Source organism: Haliotis rubra, unplaced genomic scaffold (genome assembly GCF_003918875.1).
Source record: "Haliotis rubra isolate DU_JTF1 unplaced genomic scaffold, ASM391887v1 Scf901, whole genome shotgun sequence".
Lineage (NCBI taxonomy): Eukaryota > Metazoa > Mollusca > Gastropoda > Lepetellida > Haliotidae > Haliotis > Haliotis rubra.
In genome coordinates, this window is record NW_025767637.1 from 269,488 (window position 1) to 291,826 (window position 22,339).

At 39.6% G+C, this 22,339-nt stretch overlaps 3 protein-coding genes across 3 annotated transcripts; 2 read left to right on the forward strand and 1 right to left on the reverse strand.

Moving 5' to 3' along the window:
- The first annotated feature begins 2,637 nt into the window (after nt 1-2,637).
- LOC124264013 lies at nt 2,638-4,192 on the forward strand. Its single transcript, XM_046698735.1, has 4 exons — nt 2,638-2,816; nt 3,412-3,483; nt 3,651-3,893; nt 4,029-4,192. The coding sequence occupies exons 1-4, from the start codon at nt 2,708-2,710 to the stop codon at nt 4,190-4,192; spliced, it is 588 nt and encodes a 195-aa protein (XP_046554691.1). The 5' UTR covers nt 2,638-2,707.
- Nucleotides 4,193-4,279: 87 nt separating this feature from the next.
- Nucleotides 4,280-12,445, forward strand: LOC124264014. The gene is made up of 4 exons (XM_046698736.1): nt 4,280-4,715; nt 4,985-5,026; nt 5,378-5,561; nt 12,079-12,445. Exons 3-4 carry the CDS (start codon nt 5,461-5,463, stop codon nt 12,443-12,445), a joined length of 468 nt encoding a protein of 155 aa, XP_046554692.1. The 5' UTR covers nt 4,280-4,715; nt 4,985-5,026; nt 5,378-5,460.
- Nucleotides 12,446-12,615: 170 nt separating this feature from the next.
- On the reverse strand, nt 12,616-14,206 carry LOC124264015. Its single transcript, XM_046698737.1, has 3 exons — nt 13,958-14,206; nt 13,123-13,502; nt 12,616-12,937 (listed from the first exon to the last, which is right to left on the reverse strand). The coding sequence occupies exons 1-3, from the start codon at nt 14,204-14,206 to the stop codon at nt 12,616-12,618; spliced, it is 951 nt and encodes a 316-aa protein (XP_046554693.1).
- Between the last annotated feature and the right edge of the window lie 8,133 nt (nt 14,207-22,339).

The following is a 22,339-nucleotide window of genomic DNA, read 5'->3' on the forward strand; positions in this document are numbered from 1 at the left end:
CCTCCTACATAACATTATAACATACTTGATGGCTGTACACCATACATGTATTGCATGTAACCTCCTAAATAACATTATAACATATTTGATGGCAGTATACCATACATGTATTGTATGTAACCTCCTACATAACATTACAACATATTTGATGGCAGTATACCATACATGTATTGTATGTAACCTCCTACATAACATTACAACATATTTGATGGCAGTATACCATACATGTATTGTATGTAACCTCCTACATAACATTACAACATATTTGATGGCAGTATACCATACATGTATTGTATGTAACCTCCTAGATAACATTATAACATACTTGATGGCAGTATACCATACATGTTTTGTATGTAACCTCCTAGATAACATTATAACATACTTGATGGCAGTATACCATACATGTATTGTATGTAAGCTCCTACATAACATTACAACATATTTTACAAGAGAAAGAAGATGAATTTGAAGAGGAGTTATCATACATTCAGCTATACACATGCCCGTGTTTCATCGAATCCTTCCAACCCATTAAATATGTTTGTCGTTTCACACAACACCCAGCAATATTGAAGCCATATGAAAGGGGCTACAAATAATTTTGTTGGGACCAGTCAAACCAGTGACTGACATCGTAAGTACTACGCAATGTGGATCTGATGACATGTAACAACCAACTGAGCGAACCTGACTACTTTATCATGTTAGTCACATCTTACGACAAACATCCATGTGTTGCTGAAGACCAAACCTCAAGTTATATATTGGGTAATCACAACATAGTGCTCGTCCTCTCTCTCTTTCTTTCTCCCTCTCTCTCACACACACACACTCTCTCTCTCTCACACACACACTCTCACTCTCTCTCTCTACATGTCATTTCATACCCATACTAAGGTCTGTGACGTATTTATGCATAGAAGCAATCATTTATACAATCACATTCAAAGCATGAAATATATACGTATACACCCTGTAAACATAGAGTTGCTTTAAGTAGCACAATACCATACAAACCTGTCGTTGTGCATCCAGTTTGCCATGGCTGTCTGATTTTTAACGCAGTGGGAAGCAAGGTAAGTACACATTCTTATCTTCACAAACATATATCATGAACACATGTATTTTCAATACTTAATACACTTCATTTTTTTATCACAACTAAACATTCATGTCAAATGTGATATATCTTCATTTTTCAAGACTTTTCCGGCGATGTCGAGATCTTGAGGTTCAGTGAAACATTCAATTGTGTCAGGATCATCTCTCAAACATTTGTGTCAATTTCATGTGATATGTAAATACAATACAAAATATTATTTTCTTCTATTTTCGTAGTAACAATTTTATGTGTACCTATATTAGTATTTGTAACAGCAATATTATTGACAACGTTCAAAAGGGGAATTCCAGAAAATATATTAATAGAAACTTCAGTAAAGGGCCACAAAGTGTATCGTTTTCAAGATAGTACAGGGATGGTCAAAGAAGCCTCAAAACGCAACAAACATTTTCCATTTCATATAACATAATAGCTCCAATATTTCCGTACACCTCTTTCGATTTCAACTTGACAACTTGTCTGTTACTCGGCCTCGATACAAACTGCTTTGAAGCGCAATGTTTACATGAACGTATCTATCCCCCAAAATAAGATAACGGTACTTTCATAATGTATCAAAATGCATCTGAACTGGTTTTTATTGGACTACTAAATGTGAATAAATTGTTGAAAGTCAATGCAATACACACATGCTATTGCTGATCGGATATGAGGCGCTCTACATCGGTATTTAAGCACATGTTGAACGTGTATTCGTCTCGTGCGACTCGTGGTGACACTTTATTTATACCCGTGCAAAGTAATACCGGGCATATCATTGTCGTTTCGTCGAATTCTGTTAATTAATTACAGCCGTTATTATTTACACATCCCAAAAATTCAGTGTTACGTGCGATCCTCATATTTTATTACCGCTGTATTTCTCAAATGCCTTTATCTTCAAGATTGTCTCCATGCAAGTTTTGACTCGACCCGACATCGAGAAAATAATCTAAAAATACACTTAAGTCAAGCTACATGATGATAAAGTGACTTTTTCGGAAGTTATAACAATTATTACTTTTTTCGTGCAATTAAAATTAATGTAGTCAATAAGAATAATTCCGCCTGCAATAATAAGTGGAGCCGATGTGAATGACCGATCAGCACAAACGGCAGCCATCACAGCCGAGTCGGGAGAGGCTTGGGATGGTCGCTGTGCATTTGGATCCAACTAACATGTATTGTGCCGCTTGGCAGAGCTGATTTCGTAATAATTCTGTTAAGTATTGCTATTATTGTTTATGAAGATTGTTTATTTGTGGAATAAGTGCACGTTTACAACGCATTGCAGCTTTTATTTTATGCCATTTTCCAACTTGTAAAGCCCGCTCATAGCGAGACGGGGAATCCCGTGACGTCATTAGGAAGCCTAGGTTAGGGGGGTTAGCGCCCCAAATGCGGAATTGTTTGGTCACACGTGTACCACCGTAGCCTCGTTGGCGGTTTCATTGACAAATATAACCACTCACCAGAGGCGTGTTCAGAACCGCGAGCGCCCGCGATCGCTCGCGAGCGCTCGATCCTGAACGCCTGTGACCGTGCGAGCGCCCGTGCGCGCACGCGAGCCATCCCCACAGCTGCCTCGCCAAGCGAACCAAGATGGCGACCAACACGGAAACGGTAGAAGAGGTGGTGCTGCAAAACCCCGCAGGCACAAAACGTTACACTCTGTTCGTTCCCACGTCACTGAGGATCTATGCCGACACTGGTAAGCGAACTGTTCAACCGTGAAACAGTCACGCAGTGGATGTTATGAGGCTGTGCTATGATGGAATCCTGAGCAAACGCGTCACCTCACACGCGTGGTCATTGCCTCCCACTGTCACAAGTGAAGGACACTGCATTAATACAGCATCTTCAATGTTTAATGTTGCAGCTCGTTGACAGCTACAATTTATGATTGTGCATTAAGGGTTTAAAATGTCCATGTCATATGTACAGGCTATGAAGAAAACATTATGAATGTACACATTGGTAAGAGTTCCCGTTCCCACATCCCAAATAATATTTATAAATATACTAAAATTATGAACAAAACTGAACACAACAATTACTAGAGAACTCACAAAATGAATAAAAGTCCAATATTGAAGTTAGGGTAAGGTTTAAGTTGAGGGTTAGGTTTAGCGTTAAGTTGAGAGGCAGGTGTAGGGTTGGGGGAAGTGAAGGAACCCTTCTCTTCATATCTGTGATGAAAAGATGTGAAATTGTGAATAATGAATTTACAGAAGATTCTGTGGTCCATAACAATGTCCAATAATTGGTAATTGCTAAGACATTGGTATGGTTTTCACTACGTCCAGGCACTTCAGCTGCCATCTACAATTACCTCCAGAGAATCTATCCAGTGAATGAGACAGGATGCAAAAAATTGTGTGAGTAAATAATGATTTGACATCTGTGCGTATTGAAATGTGATGTGTGATAACTGTGTACATAATGTCAACTGTCAGAAATGCATACAAGGTTGCTACATTGTCTACTGTCTGATCCCACAATTCAAAAGTATTGATTTACATATATATATATGTATTTGTTGCAGTACTGACGCAGTCACTGCAAGTCTTAGCAGACCTCGGGCTGCTACAGACATGGTCAGCCATGGCCAAGGGCAGTGGAGTTGCCTTAGGCAAACATGCCACCTTTGATCAACTGTCTCAGGCTGCCTATAGCCGAGATGTTGATGACGATGTTCTCGGTACACTGGGTGCAGTTGCGCCCAATCACCTCACTGCGCAGGAGAAAGTCAGATTCATGGAGATTGGTGTGGCTGCACTTCCCAAGGGTGAGTTAGTTGTATTGCGATATCCACGCAAGTAACACTAGTGAATGATCTTAGGAGTGTTATAGAGAAAAGGCAAGCGGAAACGTAAATCATTTCTGAATGGTTCCATCGGTGAATACTGCTATGTCCTTGTAGGGACAGAATCAAGAGCGTCCACACCAACGCTGGAACCAGAGATGCTACCAATCATCAAAAAACTGAGGACATCCAGATGTTGCAACACCGAAGCACCCAGCACCTCCTCTGCACCACCACCAAGGGCCTCCTCAACTCCTCCGGCACACAGGACCACCATATAATATTTGTAGTACCAATAGTTGAAGTCACTGGGGAAGTGAGGTTGTGGAATGCACTTTGAGCATGCCCCGTAATAATGTGACAAATAACTCTATATGAATATGATCATCATTACATCGCCCACTCTGCCTCTTGGGTACCCATTCACTGCTGTGTGAACAGAGGCATATGGTGAGTGAAGCCCTTTACCCAATGTGATACAACACGTTTATCAACACATGTCTGTGTATCTCACCACTGCAACATTGACAGCTATGTATGTACATTATGTAACACTTGTGTCAATCTTGTATTAACAACGAAGGAGCGGGGAATGTTTTTTTGTTGAGGAGAAATATTGTGTTGTCATGTCGCAGTTGCCACTGGTGCGGGGGATATTGATGACTTTGTCTACGTGTTGATGACGTTTTCAAACATAACATCATTCTCATATTTTCATTTAGCTTTTGAATTGACAATGATTACACCTCTTTTTTAAACCTCACTGCTTCATTACAGACCATGCAAGAGAGGAAGGGGATGAAGGTATGTTAATTGAATCAAAGGGCAGTGCAGAACATGTGTATTCAGTTCATACACGTTTGAGTTGCATTCCATAAGCCGATTGATATGATAGTCTTTTGTCTGTTTTAGTACCAAGTCACATGCGGTCAGTGTGAGTCTGTATTGAAGAATTCAATAAAACAATAACAACATATGAGTGATTTGGCATCCTTTCATTGATCCTTCCTGTACTTGGAATGTATATTTGTTGATGACTTGAGTAATTTGTGACTAATCTTTAACCATTACAGATGATCTGCAGTCACAGGCTGGGACAGAGACTGAACAAAAACGTAAGAGGATTGTGTTGTACATTACCACCATCATTACCACGGAATTGTACGAACATGATTATCCAGTCTTGTGGATATGCAACAGTTCCGTGTCATCTGGGCTCCTCTGTGGCATATGTAGATGAAATAAAATGTTTAAAGAATATGTCGAGTGCATATTATTGTTATGTTAGTAACTCATGACTCTAACAGGAGATGTACATCTACACAAATCCTACTGTCTCTCAATGACTCTTATTTCTCCCACAGAACACATTAATTGCTTCTGGCAATAGGTTTCCTTTGTATGCAGAAATGTATGTTTGACAGCTTTTGCAATGTTATGATGGTGAATGGGTTCTGCATTTCCAGTATACTGGAGCCATGCAGCAGTTCTGCTCCTCATAGATCTGAGACAGAGACTGCAACACCTCTTCAGCAGCACTACAGTGTCCATGAAGCAGGCATGGAAATCTGTTGCAGATCGGATGAGTGAAAAGGGCTTTCACTTCACAGGACCTGAATGTGACAGGAAATTCCGCAGCATGAAGTCAAGGTATTTTAAATCATGCACTAGATGCAGCATTAGAGCTGAATTTCCAATGTCAATATATGCTCACTGAAGAGGCATACACTTGTTAATGTTGGGAACACAACAAATCTATTCTTATCCACATATTGAGTGAGTGAGTGAGTTAATATTTAACGTCACATCGGCAATATTTCAGCCATATCGTGACGAGAACATTTGACATTTAAAGAGAATATATATGCAGATATCATAAAAACCTGCCGACGAAGGACAGTAAAACAACTAGAATATCACAGATATACATGTAAAACTAGTAATTAAATCTAAAACATTTTAACTTTAGGGGACAGCACAATATAAAAATAGGCAATAGATCGCCAACAACTGAAGGTAGATCACCATACTAGGGACCATGGGGACTTACAGTACATTTGCTTCCTGCATGGACCCTAGCTGGATTTACACCATCCCTTCAGCCATTGGCAACAGAAGAGAAACCTAGCCATAAATTAAAAGTACACATATTCTACGATTAAAAACCTGGTACACTTAAATTGACTAAATGTTTTGGGACTTACGTACCCTCTCAGGAGGACAATCATTTTACGCTACTTCAACCCCCTTGAGGGTACAGCCACTAACAATCTCAGTTACTAATTTAAACTACCAATAATAAAATATATATCTATTTACAAATCAGTTAGCAAGTCTAATTTTTTTAAAAAGGCAATAATTAAATGAGAACTTATATGACTAAAAAGATCCTTCATAGTTTTTACTTTGAAATAAATATCCCTTGTGATGGAATATTCAACACAGTCAAGCAGGACATGCTTGACCGTGATTCTTTCATCACAAGGGATACAAAACGGAGGATCCTCACCTTTTAATAGGTACTCATGAGTATATCTAGTGTGGCCAATACGACATCGTCGTATGATGACCTCTTCAAATCTGGACTGACAACCCAAGTAGGTGTAACCAATATAGGGTTTTATTTCATGTAATTTATTGATACCTACTTCGGTGTCCCACTTCTTCTGCATCAGATCACGGATGTAGGTTCTAATGCTTGCTTTGTAATCAGAGTAAGGAATAAGAAGTGGTGTCACAGATTTGTTGAGTGCTGCCTTTGCAGCAAGATCGGCCATTGTATTCCCAGAAATACCAACGTGACTGGGTAACCAACAGAGGACGATCTCGCATTGGCCAGTTGCAAGATCATTATATAATTCTATAATTTCTATTAAAAGTGGATGTTTACAAGAAATATTTTTAATCGCCTGAAGGCAAGACAGAGAGTCAGAAAAGATTATGTATTGTTTATATTTAGGGTGTCTATTTATATATTTGAGAGCTGTAAGGATTGCGTTTGCTTCAGCTGTGAAAATTGAACTGTCATTGGGTAATCTGGAAGATATTGTTCTGGACCCAATGACAGTGGCACAAGCAACCGCGCCACCATCCTTGGACCCATCTGGAAATAAGGATTTATATGTATTATAGTTATTCTTTAATTGATTATATTCTTGTTTATATTGTAAGTCATTAGTTTCTGATTTTTTAAATTTAGTGAGTGTTAGGTCGACTTGTGGCCTAACCAATTGCCAAGGAGGAGAAGAAAGAAGACGGGAAGGAGATATATTCTCCAACTCAATGCCAGCAGCAGAAATATATTGTTGGATTCTTATCCCAAGAGGTGGGACAAGTGAAGGTTTTTTATTATACAAGTCCTCATAAAGAGGATTAAAAACGCAAGTGTGAGCAGGATTGGATTCATTAGAATATAACTTTGTGATATATTGTAGGGACAATTTGATACGGCGGAGTTTTAAAGATGGCTCATCGGCCTCAACGTAGAGACTGTCAATGGGAGAGGTTCTGAAAGACCCAAGACAAAGTCTTAGACCCTGGTGATGGATAGAATCAAGTAGTTTGAGGTTGCTTTTACAGGCCCCACCATATACGATAGAGCCGTAATCAAGCTTCGAGCGGACAAGTGATCTGTAAAGGTGTAGGAGCGTAGCTTGATCCCCTCCCCACCTTGAATTAGACACGACTTTCAATAAATCGAGTGCCTTCAGGCATTTAGTTTTCAGGGATTTGATATGCGGAAGAAAAGTTAAATGGGAGTCGAAAATGAGACCTAAGAACTTGGCCTCTTTGACAACCTTGATGGGAGTGCCATTTAAAACAGTTCTGGGTCTTTATGTGGTTTATATTTACGGCAGAAATGTATGCAATTAGTTTTGATTTAGAAAATTTAAAGCCGTTTTCAAGACACCATTTATTTATTTTGTTTTAAACACAACTGTAGTTGCCGTTCAATGGTATGCATATTCTTACCGCGACAAGAAATATTAAAATCATCCACAAAAAGTGATCCATCAATTGAATCATTTAAAACCTTGGATAAACTGTTAATCTTGATACTAAATAAAGTGACAGACAAAATACTGCCTTGAGGGACACCCTGATCCTGATTATAATGGTTAGACAGGGTTGAACCCACTCGGACTTGAAATTGACTGTCTTTTAAAAACTGTGAAATAAAAAGAGGTAAACGACCCCTTAAACCAAAATCATGTAAATCCTTTAAAATGCCATGCTTCCAGGTGGTATCGTACGCTTTCTCGAGATCAAAGAATATCGATACAGCATGTTGTTTATTTACTATTGCATTTTTGACAAAGGATTCTAAACGTACCAAATGATCAATGGTACTACGATTTTTCCTAAAACCACATTGAATATTTGTAATGAGGTTATTGGTTTCAAGATACCATGTTAATCGATTGTTTACCATTCGTTCCATGGTTTTACAGACACAACTCGTTAAAGAGATTGGTCTGTAATTAGACGGATCAGTATGATCCTTGCCAGGTTTTGGAATGGGGACTACAATGGCATTACGCCAGGAAGTTGGGAAATTCCCTGTAGTCCATATCATATCAAATATATTGAGCAGTGTTTCCAAACACGATTCGGGCAAATGCTTTAGGAGCTGATAGTGGACATCATCAGCCCCTGTAGTTGTATCATGAGCTTGCTCAAGAGCGGTATGTAGCTCATGGAGTGAAAATAATTCATTATAATCTTCACCATTGTCGGAGTTAAAATTGATTCTTTTCTTCTCCTGTTGTTTCTGGTGTTTTTGAAACTCAGGGACATAATTTGATGATGAAGAATGTTTGGCAAGCGTTTCGCCAAGTTTATTTGCTATGTCAGTTTTATGAGTTAAGAGTCTATCGCCATCCTTCAGATGGTGCACAGTAGATTTAGAACCTTTGCCCTTTATTCTTTGGACCATGTTCCACACATTGGACATAGGTGTACGTGAATTTATTTTGGAAACATAGTTCCTCCAAGACTGACGCTTATTCTGTTTAAATGCGCGTCGAGCCTTGGCATTTAAAATTTTAACTTTGTCTAAATTATGGACAGTAGGATGTTTGCGAAAAAACTTTTCCGCTTTCTTCCTACTTTTTCTGGCCTGTTTACACTCATTAGTAAACCATGGTTTACGAATATGTGGAATTGCAGAGGACTTGGGGATAGTGTGGTCAGCAATGTCATTGAGCATATCGGAAAACAGCTGTATAGGATCTTCAATGTTCTGAAATAGGTCATACTTCAAGCGTTCAACACACAGAGTCTCATACAATGACCAATCAGCCCTGGCGAAGTTCCTTCTTGATAAAGGTGGATCATCACCAGGGTTAATTGTTTTGAGAATGGTTGGGAAATGATCACTCCCACACAGGTCATCATGGACCATCCATTCAAATTCATTATATAACGTTGAGTCGGTGAGTGACAGATCCAGGGAAGAATATGTTCCCGTAGCTGGATGTAGGTAAGTGGCTGAGTCGTCATTGAAAATACATAAATTGTTATCGGAAATTAATTCCTCAAGGATTTTACCTTTAGTATTAATGTGGGCACTTCCCCAAAGCGGGTTGTGTCCGTTAAGATTGCCCATGATGAGGCATGGCTTCGGAAGTTGATCATACAGGTTTTGAAGATCTGATTGTTGAATAGTAGAAGAAGGGGGGATATACAAACTGCACAGTGTTAAGGCAATGCTCAAAGTCAGACGAACAGCGACAGCCTGGAGATTGGTATGAAGGGAAACAGGGCTATGGATAATACCCTGCCGTACCAAAATTGAAGCACCTCCAGTTGCTCTTTCTCCTTGAGGAGAGAAACAGTGATAATCAATATATTGTCGTAAATTAAAAGTGTCTGTAGACTTTATATATGTCTCCTGAAGACATAATGCTGCCGGTCGAAAATCCTGTATCAGTAAGTGTATCTCATTGAAATTATTTTTCAGACCTCTACAATTCCACTGAATTAAAGAGTTATAACTCATGTTGATGGTGGCAGTACTGGGGATCTACTTTTCCAGTCCGAGGCGACTTGCTTCTGTCGCGTGCACGCGGATGAGGGAGATATCCATATCTTCCAGTATCTCATATGTATTATGAACCTCAAGAGAGGAAACATGAGAAGATTCAACATTCTGGAGTGCTCTGATCTTTTTAGTCTCTTTTTTTTTCTTTGGCAGTTAACTTTACTGTGTCAGGCTCAGTTTCTGGTTCAGTCTGAGACGAAGATGTAGAAACTGACTGATTTCTCTGGGGGGAGACATCAAGGATAACCTGTTTATCCTTGACCCACGAGTTGTCAGTCTGGCACGATATTGAAGAAGTAACAATTCTAGGGGTGGAGTTGAGGAAGAAATTGCTGCCGAGTAAGTTTTAACTGAAGAAGACGGAGCTGCTGTAGATTGGACAAGTAATTTGGCTTCTGAGTATGTGATGTTTTTGGTATGCTTTATTTTCAAGATTTTTGACTCATATTCAAAAGTTGGACAAGACCTTTGCAGTTAGCACATTTCAAATCATGTGTGCACTCGGAGCTGTCATGTGCTCCACTGCAACGGCAACATACTGCCTCCTTGCCACGACAGAACTTGGCCCCATGACCAAACTTTTGACATTTGAAGCATCGAAGTAGATGTGGTACATAAACATCCACGCCGATATTGAAGTATCCTGCTTTGATACATTTTGGTATAACTGGGAAAGAAAAGGTAAATAGATAAGTATGCGTTTTCACAATATTGCCATCTTGAGTTTTCCTTGTGAAACGTTTGACCTGTGTTACTCCTTGGTTTTTCAGTTCTGCAGCTATCTCTTCCTCGCTCATGTCAGTCAGACAACGAACTAGATCCCTTACAATGCCTCTGCTCGAGTTCAGTGTCTTGTGCACTGAAACAACAACCTGTGTATTAACAAACTGCTGTAAACCAAGCAGATTGACAGATTGCTGCCTCCTTACACATTCCACTAAAATGGAACCGTTTCGAAGGCGTGTTACATTTTTCACTTCTCCGCAGGCACTTTGAATGCCTTTGGAGATAGTAAATGGATTTAATTTCAATGGGTTTCCATCCGAAGATGATATCACAATGAACCGAGGCCAAGCATCTGTAATGTCAGAAGGAACATCTTCATCGGATGAAGAAGAGTCTACATGACGACGTTTATTTGTCTTGCTAGAACCAGAAGAATTTGTTTGAGACATGGTGTGGTAATATAATTCAGCATCCCTGCTCCCCACCCGCCACGGAGTGTCAACAAGGACGATGTCGCAGTGGAAGCCAGCTTGCAACAACAGGGATACAGAGATGTTATACTCCAGCAAATATAGACGTGAAAAGCTATGAGATCTAAAAGAATATGTGTCAGGCTGGTTCGGCCCATAACACTATTCCCAAGAAATATAGATTTCAGAGGTCTTTATAGCCAGATTGGCCCATGAGCCACCGCCTTCTGGCATGGGACTCTAGGCAGTGTAATATTTCAACAATTTGTTCAATAGAATTCGGAAAAGCCAAACCACATAATCACAGAAAAATGTGCAAAACTCCTTACCATGCACAGGGCACGGCGTGACCAGCCGATTGGTAGAACCGGGCCAGTTCTACCACCCGTCTAGGTGAAGTAAGGGGCAAAGTGGTGTGTTGGGCAACAGGAACACCTGGTCCTGGTTCCAGTGCCCTCAACCACCAGCCTCCCGTCCTCCACCGACACAGGGGCGCAACCCACGGCAAACAGGTTGGTGGACCAAATATCCCCCCGGGTCCACTACAGGGGGTTGAATGGCTCTTAGCGTGACCCAGCACCCACCACGAGGAGGTGGCCCTTCACGGGTGCCTCCACATATTGAGACATCCGACATGATGGATCTATGAAAATACAGTAACAACAAAACAGAACGGGATGATGCTTTCATCTGTTCAATGCCATGTTGTTAGCACACTACATGCTTCACTTACATACAATTGGAAGCGTATACTGACTACGACTCATCCAAATGCACTTTTCTCATTGTTGGTTGATTTCTATCACCATCAAGAATATTGACTTATCAGAGATTGACACAATAGAACGGAACTGGACTAATTATGAGCTTGCATTTGCCATTCATTTTGATATTCCTCTCACATTAATGACATAATTTTAATGTCCAGACACCGGACCATTGTGGGGCGCAATAAGACAACTGGGAGTGGCCGATCAACATGGCGCTATTTCTCACTAATGGACCATCTCACACAGGGCGACCCTGCAGTGGAGCCACTTGCTCCTGTTGGTAGCTTGCCCACCACACATACACAGGAGAGGAGTAGTGTGGATGGGGAAACAGTGGCAGAAGAACCCCCAGCTACTGCAGCTCCTAGACGGAGGAGATCCTCATCCGGTGACAGGATGGAGTCAGCAATCACTGCTCTGAGGAGAGACCTCCTCACCATGCATCAGGAGAGGATGGAGCTAGAGACTAGGAGGGTGGTGGCGTTGGAGAGTATTGCGCAGTTCTTGAAAGAAAAACATAAATAAAGTCATCATCATTGCACATGTACCTTGTTCAGTCATTCTTTTATTCATTTTGACATTTCAAGAAATCAGTACTCGTCATGCATGGACATTCAGTGGCCATCGTTATGTATTTCACAAATGTTTTTATAAATGTACATGTGTCTTTTCCATCTGCTGTGGACATTATCAGTCTATGACAGCAGTTGTGTTATCTGTTGTCTTTTGTTCACACCCGACTGGTGCTCACTGGGTGAAGTTCCTGTTGTGCCATCAGTGTCCGTCCCATCCACATCAATGTCCTCATCCACAAATGACTCCCTGTTGATTACAAAGTTATGCAGGACACAGCATGTCACAATGACTAATGGGATTTCTCGGACGTTCCTCATGTCCAAATATTTCAGTTTGCGAAATCTGCCCTTCAGTAGTCCGAAACACCATTCGATATCGACTCTTGTTGAGCTGTGAACTGAATTGTACCTCTTCTCGTCGGCAGTCAGGTGGCCGTTGTCCCTATACGGCACAAGCAAATAAGTTGACAAGGCATATGCAGAATCACCAAGAAGGTGATACTCCTCGGGTAATGGTTCATTCGCCAATAAATTTGCTATTGGAGAGTTTTTGAACACACGAGAGTCGTGTACAGATCCAGGATATGCAGCAAATACATCCAAAAATTTGAGTTTGTTGTCACACACCCCTGTAAATGAAATGCGGGAAATCCTTTTCTGCATATGTAGGAGTCTCTGAAATCACGAGGTCCTGGAATGGGAATGTATGTTCCATCAAGACAACCAATGGCTCCAGGAAATCCATATTTTACAGCATTCTGTTCAGCAATGGCTCTATATTCCTCTTTCCGAGGCCATGTAATTTGCCTGGGTAGAATATCTTCACTGGTCATTGTCCTACAGAGGTTCATCAGGTAGTACCGTAAAGAACCCTTGCTCATGCCAATACGATCCACGACACTTCGGAAGGTCTCTTGATTGCTGACATACCAGAGGCAAGCCAGCGTTCTCCTCTCCAGACTGATGGTTTTGACTTCAGTGTGCGGTCCAATGAGTTCCAGCAAGTCCTGAGCACAGAAAAATTATTTCATAGTAACAACATGTTGTTTTACATGAAGCGCATAATTAAATTTATGTATCATGCTTTCGAACACTGTCACAGACAGCATGTGTTTGTTCAAATTTCTTTGCAAGCAATGACACAAATGCAGGGATGTGGATTATCGGTACTTGGCTCAAATGGTTCATATTGTGTATCATTATCGTACATATTTCATCAATGTCGACATGAACATTGACCTCAAACATATCGATATCAATTTGTATCATGCAATGAACAGACATTTCCTCACATGAATACATTTTGTCAATCGTGGCAACAGTTGCCGCAAACAAAACAAAAAACATGATTTCGTATTAAGATTTGCGGCCCTCACACACAGCAGCCCATTCAGATCGATTTGTTATCAGGGACACACTGGAGCTCACAGGCATGCATGTATTCAGTCAGTAACTTATTTACCTGAAAGGATGCTCTCGTCATCCTGAAGTGGGCTCGAAACAGAGGATCGCTGTAACGGGGCACCGTTTCTTCTACGTAATTTTCAATACGGTTGGTTCCAAGGAGCTTCTCATGTCTCATCACAGCGTTGTTTTCCCAAATGGTTAATGCAGCAGACACAGCATTATCACAATATGATGTATCCATCGGTTCAGATAGTTCGCTTATCGCTACTTCCAACACACACTCTTCTTCCAGATGCGCCGCCATTTTGTTTGTTGTCACCGAGCGCTCGTGTCCGTTCAGGGCCTATGCGAGCGTTCGCGGGAGGCAATCGTGCGGGCGCTCGCGGTTCTGAACACGCCTCAGATTGCGCCGTTGTGTACTGACGCTAGGCGAGGGTAATTTGCGGGTTTTATGCGCTTTCTGGACGGGTTTATTATCCCGATCGGGGTGTTAGTTCCCGAACGGGTTCAAGTACCCGTTCGGGGGTTGTACCGAACCTGCTGACTGAAAGCTTATTAAAAGGTGGACTTTATTGGCATTTTGGACGTATGTACAACGTATGAATATATTGTTACCTCTGTTAACTTGCGGAAGAAAGAATATAGGGGAACGGAAGGACCTCTTTCCTTGACTTTAAATTTGATCACGAACAGTCACTACCCCGGCAATCAATTCGTGTACAGTCTGTCAAAACTTTCCAATCCACATCGGTATCACATCATCACAGGCCATCCCACCTGTGTACAGTCTGTCCAAGTATTATAACCCGGCTTAGGCCGCTTTACCATCAGCTTGTCGGCCGTCGTAAGTCGTAGCGACGGTAGTGCACGGACTTCACGTGGTTGAAACTGACACGGTACACTCCGCGAGACGTCAGGACTTCCCTTCACAAATCACTAAGGTGATCGTAAGTCACTTAGGCAGCCTACAAAACTCGGGTCCGTAGGGATCAATGGAAGGGGTAAACTAGATAATCAGACGATTATCATATTATTGCCTTTTGTGTTTAATTTAAATTTATGTAATTTCATTTTTACTGACGGCTGCAGATAATTATGTTTTGAAATAACTGAACAATATAAGTAAAGTCTGTTTTACTTTTTTATAACCAGTTTTTTTCGCATGGGGTTAAAGTGAATGCGATTAGTAAATTAGATACATATGTAAGTAGAGTCTAGTGCTAAGACTACCGCTTAGTCTCAGAATGTATATACTTTTGATACTAACAAATAAACCCATTTAATTTGAAAAGGAGCCCCAGTCAGATGGGAAATACACAACAGGATCAAACCTAGACTTGCTTCGTTTAGAGCTTTAGCATTACAGGGAGGGCTATAATATGGTTCAGGGACTGTGAGACAGATTAGATTAAGTCGATCTAGAACATACGTTGAAAGTTAGGGGTTATTTGTAAACATCTAATGAAAGCGAATAGCTTCAAAATTAACAGTTGATGCAGACTACAACAACATATAACGCCTCGAGAAGCACGATGATTATATAAGACTGACAAACAAATATCGTTCAATGAGCGTTTTTTTGTTTTTAGCAAACACCAGACTAGTTGGGAGCTCTATACATTGCTGGGAAAATAAAGACATTTGCATCTGTAAGGAGCTCGTGGGAATGTGGCTTTGGCCAATAGAAGGTCAGTTGCTATCTATTGTAAACCAGTCATATTGTTCGTCTTACAGTAGGACAAGTTTCAAACATTGTTAACAACATGACGATTGTTTGAGGTTTTTTCTGTGTCAGTTTTGTGGATATTTCCTCTGACCAAGAAAACAATTGTCACTTGTCACGTGGTGAGTAGCGTCATATAGTTATCGTACGGTGTAGTGTGTCAAAATTCCCGCCGAGCTGAACCTTTGATCCCATTAATCGCCATGAAACCGATTGACAGTGCGCCAAAAATATAACGTTAATGTTAAACAATGTGAGTTAAGGTTAGTAGAGGTAGCTTCATGAAAGGGCCCCCAGGACTGTAACATCTGTGCTCCTGACGTACACGGATGCATGTGCCCGCTTTCTCTCTATCAGTAATACTCTGACACTGAAATTAAGGTTTTTGAAGCTCTTTGAAAATGACGCTTGTAGACGAGTGAGTTAAAGTTTATAGTCAAAGCGGCAGTATTTCAGCCATATCGTGACGTACGACGGCTATAAATTCATGACAAATGCGCCAACTTAAACAAACGGTCGACAAAGGACAATAAAACCAACTAGGATATCACAGTAATAGGAAATAAAACTAGCGTATATCTCTAAAATAGGATTTCAAATTAGGACAATACAATATCAAATAAGGCTGAGGATCGCCAACAACTGAAGGTAGATCACCACTCTAGGGACCCTTGCTTGTAGATAAATATATCTTGTACATTTGAGATCTTTTTAAGTAAATGTTTTCACGATCTCTCTTGGGTCTTCTACTGGTATTTCTGGTATTCCAGGAAATAAATAGAGATTACTAAACGAGGGTCTGTCAAAACCATTTATCTTACCACGAGTTGTTTTTAAAACGTATTTCACGAGCGAAAGCGAGTTACATACGTTTCGAAACAACAAGTTGTAAGATAAATGGTATCTCACAGACACGAGTACAGTAATCTGTTTCTTACACACCATAAAATCGCACCATTTTATGGTCGAATAGATTCAAATTTCATATTTTCTCATCGTAGTTGAGCAATAATACACAACACAACGTTTATGAATGAGTGACGTCACTTGGCTTCCTAATCACTACTCACCCCCATGGTGACCCTCCACAAAAAGGTTTCAGCCACCTCTTCGCATCATTAAGGCAATAGTGACAATGAAAACTAGATAAACACAGAAAGTTAATTAAACTCTCTAAAACGATGATGTTACCATGCAAATGTGGATGATTTATATTCTTGCAAGCAAAAAATATTTGAGCGTGTGACGTCATCGTTATCGCTTGGTGGTTGTCGTCATCGGAAGATTGAGTGTGAGCAATTAGGTGCGACCAGTGTGCTTGAATGTGACATTGCTGAGGTTACGTTCACTATCAATGGGGGACTACTCATCTTCGCCACATCCTTCTCGCTTTCCCGAGCCAGAAACTGCCACTTGGAATGTAACGGAATTTACGGAGTTGTCAGAAATGTGAGTTGATTACATCCTGTATGTTATCAAGACATAAACTTTGCATTATCATGCGTCGGAGGAATATCTTGAGCAATGACTTTTGTGTAGATCAACCGTTCCTGTACATGTTCGATTGAATAGAAAGGACGTGTGCCGCCATTTGCACTCGTGAAGCCTAGCAAAACGTTCCATGTTGATACATTGTTTCAACGAGTGTGTTTTTGTTCTGTTTGTCATGAGTGCATTTGAATCACATAGTAGCTCGGCGTTGGAAGTGGGTCTTCATCATACTGTATCAGTGAAAAATGTCACCTTCATCAATGCATCAGAGAAACATTCGATCTCACAATGGACAGGCACTGACGTTATCGTGTCAGGTATTTTTGCAAGACGATACATGACACTTGCGCATCTCTCCAGTAAAAGTACCAATGTTGTACATTTTGAATATTCGAATAGAATCCTGGTCTTAATTTCTAACGGCGATTTTCACATAATTGTTTACAAAGGTATTGCTGATTGTTCGAGCCATTTTGAATTCATGGCTGGAAATCTAAAGTGTTGATAAAAGGAATTAGAAAAATTATAGATTCGTGTTATATTTATTCTAATTGTGTTTCATTGTATACATACCTGTTTATGTTACAGTTGTGAAAATAACAGGTAGGTGTAAAGGGGTAATTTTTTGCACGAGTAACAGGTTTCAGTTCGATTGAAGCCCAAGTAACTTATCAATGAATTTTAATCAGGAAAGTAGTCCGTCATAACCTGACCCTAGGTCATCACCATCTCCTTTCTGACGAGAGTTTCTTGCGATAGTGATTTTGATCCTTTGGGCTCTTCCGATGATTACTCGGCAGATTCTGAATCTACAGAAATATCTGCTGATGATTCAATGCATCGTCTCATTCAGAAGACCAATAATTGTATGTTTGATAAGACGGAGGAACATGATCGAAATCCTTCCTGGATCGAGTCCTAGTCCTCAATGAAATATCATCTATGGTCGAATTTAAAGGGTAATCAATACTGGCAACGTTGTCAATGGAGAAGACATATTCACAAAGTATATTACAGGAAACATGGTGGACACCATTGTAACATTGACTAACATTCAAGGAATGAAAGCAATGGCAGACAAGGGGACAGGCGATTCAGCCTGAAAAGATACAGACAAGACAGAATTGTTGGCACTCATCAGAATGCTATTGACATGTGGACATATGGAACAAAACATGGTGGACACTAATGTTTTATGGGATAAACAGTTTGCAGTTCCTATCACTGGAAAAAAGTCCACATTTACAAGCTTGGAAATGTCTGGGAAAGATGATGTTTCCAAGACATTTCCAATTTTGGAAAGATGAGATTTCAAAACATTTACAAGTTTGGAAATGTCCACAAGGGGAGATAACTGGTGGGTGATGGTAAATGATTTTTCTCTGCATGCCCAAGGACCCAATCCCTTGTTAATTGATGAGTGAGTCAGGGTAGTTTAGACAGCCTCTGGAAGGAAAACCAAGTTGCAAGTTTTTATGCCTCCTAAAGAAGACTCTAGAAGTAAGTTAAATCTTTGATGGGCATTTAGAAGTGGAATGCATACAAAAAGCAAGATTTATGGATGACAACTGCTTTACTGTGACTTGATTTTCACCTGATGAAGGAGCAAGCATATGCTCCGAAATGTCGTGTTATTCACAATAAAGAAGTTGACATCCATAAATCTTGTTTTCTTACTAAAAAGGTAAGTTATTAAAATCTGCTGAGCTTAGGTTTGTTAATCATGTCGTGATGTGATTATCTTTCTGACACACCTTAGAGATTCGTTAACAGTGTGGTATGCACAGGCGGTGAAAGTTGTATATTGTATTGAATTTGGTTGGTTGCATATTGTTTTGTGTTATGCTGTCAGTTTGTATGTATGTGTGAATGAGGAACCTCACATATTATGACAGACTAAACTTAACATTATTCCATGGTCAATGTCGCAATGTTAGTGAAATGGTAGTATATTGAAGTTTGTTTCACATTTTTGATAATTTTTGATTTTTTGCAGATAAAATTATTAAAAAATGAACGAATAATGCCATGCTTCTATCAGCATAAGGGAAGATAATTTATATAGTGATTCTTATCAAATTAGATATTTCTTTATCGTCCGGATAGAATTCACAAATTACGGATGTTTGTTTTGGTTGTTGTTTTTTTGTGTGTGGGGTGGGGGTGGGGTGTGGTGTGGTGTGTGGTGTGGTGTGTGTAGCATCTAACTTGACAGGCATAAACAATCAGGCCGTCTGTAACCATAATGACTATATTGGTTGGAACACTTGAGGAACAAAAATAATTTCAAAGGAACTGGAACAGTAACATTTCTCATGTTATCATATGAGCTTCAAAACATTGAATAAAATAAATGCTGTATGATTAAATGGATCAGAGAACATTATATTGGCATAAATGACGTGTTAATGACACATGTAATTTAAAAAAATATATAATCACTATGTTAGTTAACTCATGACCAGACACGTCAAACTGGTACCGATATATTTATATCTAATATATAAAATTTCAGTATTTCTTAGTACCTGAAATAGAAAACATGAATTTGGAATGAGATGTTTTAATCTGAGATCAATCTGTTAGGTAGCAGTTTTCTAAAGTAGAACTTTAATCAACTTCAAGAGATTGGTCATTCGCAAACAGAAGCAAATCTCACTTATACTGCAGTAAACAGTATAGAAATACATAACGAAACATACCACTTACGTGATAATAACTCCCTGTTTATTGCATAGAGCGGCATTTTGATGTACATCGTTCAGGATAAGCAAGCTGCTTGATTGATTACATCACTTGGACAATGGAGTGGATTTTGCCTTGTTGATCTTACTCTCCTGTTGGCGCCAACGATGTGCTACTTGCTGAATTACCTGTTGTTGTTAATTTGCTTCTTGTCAATATGCATATATACTTCTATTCACCTGGTTGTATTAACTTTTATCTTGATAACGGCGTGAGAATATACATGGAAACTCCTCTCTATCGACCTTTGGTCCAAACGGATGAGTTAAGAAGAAAGGTCGATGTCCAGTCCGTTAGCAATTAACATTGGATTATAGAGACAATGATGGGCCTACGTGTTGATAGAAGAGGATATTCCGGATTCTACCATGACATCAGTAAACACTGGATTGTGATTGGTTAATTAAAGTCATTCAGAGGTATATAATCACGTTATACAGGTCTCTGTTTTCCGTGCGCAATCATACATGGTTTACGGTAATGCACTATTTTTGTCTGCCCACTAACATGGCGGACACCAAACAACCTACCGATGCATCGATAAATTACGGCGATTTTACTGTCGGAAATTACACATATGTCTTTAAAGATGGATTTAGCGATGACGGGCTCGACTCACTACTTGCGTAAATCACAGCAATAGGTGTTTATACATACAAAAGTACTTCGAAAGCATGGAAACAAATATTCAGTCGAACAAGATCCAAACATCGTCTGCTTTCAGAATAAAAATTCAGCAAAAAACAAATATGTTTACGTTGATTCTATGTTATGTCAGAATAGATCCAGCAATAGACTGCTACATATATAATTTCCCCGTGTTAAATTTATTATCAGCTTTCGTCAACGATATCGCCACTGATCTTGATCCGGTAACGGAGGATGCATTAACATCGAACGCCGAAGAAATTTTAATGCCTTCCATCGACATAAATAAACAGTTGGGTTATCAATTCAAACAAAATGATAATTTTGAAATTTGTACTGTTTCAAATTTAGCGGTAGTAAAACACAATTACAGTATCTGCAAACCGTTCTGTTTAGCCCAACATATTTTTTTTTTCTAAAAGTATAATATCATTGAAAAGTTATTTAGCTTAGTCATGATCCTCTTATCCATTACACTGCTTGATCTAAAGTAGTCTATTAAAGTATAATAAATTACCTTACCGTGTTTATGCCAGAGGTACACCCTCATGTCCTGATCCATCCTTTCGGAAATATCACCACAAATCTGTCTCTTTGTTAACAGACTCGCGAACATGCCAGCGAATCCGATTCAATTTGAATTCACTACACTTTGAAGCCACTAGGTCACAAAACACTTTCCAAAATGTAGAAAATAATATCCGAAGAATCGAATTTGAGCACAAAGTACACACATGAGTGTGTAAGAGTCATCACAGCTGTCGCACGCAGATGTAGAGGTGCGTGAAATCGTCAAGTTGACAGGGCGCAAAATTCAACAGTATCTAAATTCGGTACAATACGGACTCCTCGTTACAGCAAAAGCGCCTCCACTCTTAAATTGTGTACCAGTACCAGTAATTAGATATCAAAGACTATCTCAGTCATACAATCAGGTTAACCTTGCGCAAACTGTCAGAGGCTCTCCTGTCGCATCTTTCCAAATTTGCACGTAAATGTAAACAATGACTTCCGAGAAAAGGTCAAGGCCATGAGGTTGCTGCCATTATTCTGGTGGGGTAAGGGTCTACTGTGGAATTTTCAAATGTGAACCAAGCTTTTTTAAACATATTTGATATATGTTTTCCAACTTATCAGTTAATGATTGGTGATTGATGCATTGAAAAAAACAAAACGTGATTTGTTATTACTGAATCTGGAGTTTGTTAGTCATTGACGGTTTGCCACCAATCACCCCGTTTCGGGCGATGCCACTTGAGATTGGAATGCGAGGCCGCTTCACGTATTGACTCGTAACCAAAGAAAGAGCTCCACCTGAAATTGTTCATAAAATTGTCATGGTAGAATGGAGATAAACCTACTGTGTTGGAAAATCAGAGGTATATAACGAAATTATAATAGCTCTAAATTGTTCATTTAAAACCTCACGCTACGCGTTCGGCTTTAAATTAAATTTAGAGCTATTATAATTTCGTTATATACCTCTGATTTTCCCACACAGTAGGTTTATCTCCTAATTATGCGGATGAGAGCACACCTAATGAGAAAACGAGCCAAATATATGTTATAAAGATAGTGTGTTATTTCAGTCTCTGTGCACTTAGCATATATACACTGAAATATAAAACACATAAAATACATAGAAGGCGTAAGCCACGAGTGGTAACGGGAGACTATATGGACATGTTATTTAATCATGTTACAACATGCTACATTTTACAGGAATTATAAATAGTTATATTACATCATATCATGAAATGTTATAAAATATTACAAAATTTTAATTATAAATATATTAAAGATGTGAAAGAAGAGACGCTGAATCAGCAA

Coding starts and splice junctions, on each gene's coding strand:
- LOC124264013 (XM_046698735.1), top strand. CDS start 2,708: ATGGCGACCAACACGGAAACGGTAGAAGAGGTGGTGCTGCAAAACCCC. Junction 2,817..3,411: donor GAGGATCTATGCCGACACTG/GTAAGCGAACTG, acceptor CACTACGTCCAG/GCACTTCAGCTGCCATCTAC. Junction 3,894..4,028: donor TGTGGCTGCACTTCCCAAGG/GTGAGTTAGTTG, acceptor ATGTCCTTGTAG/GGACAGAATCAAGAGCGTCC.
- LOC124264015 (XM_046698737.1), bottom strand. CDS start 14,206: ATGGCGGCGCATCTGGAAGAAGAGTGTGTGTTGGAAGTAGCGATAAGC. Junction 13,503..13,957: donor TGACGAGAGCATCCTTTCAG/GTAAATAAGTTA, acceptor TTCTGTGCTCAG/GACTTGCTGGAACTCATTGG. Junction 12,938..13,122: donor CCCGCATTTCATTTACAGGG/GTGTGTGACAAC, acceptor TGTGCCGTATAG/GGACAACGGCCACCTGACTG.
- LOC124264014 (XM_046698736.1), top strand. CDS start 5,461: ATGAAGCAGGCATGGAAATCTGTTGCAGATCGGATGAGTGAAAAGGGC. Junction 5,562..12,078: donor TTCCGCAGCATGAAGTCAAG/GTATTTTAAATC, acceptor TTTAATGTCCAG/ACACCGGACCATTGTGGGGC.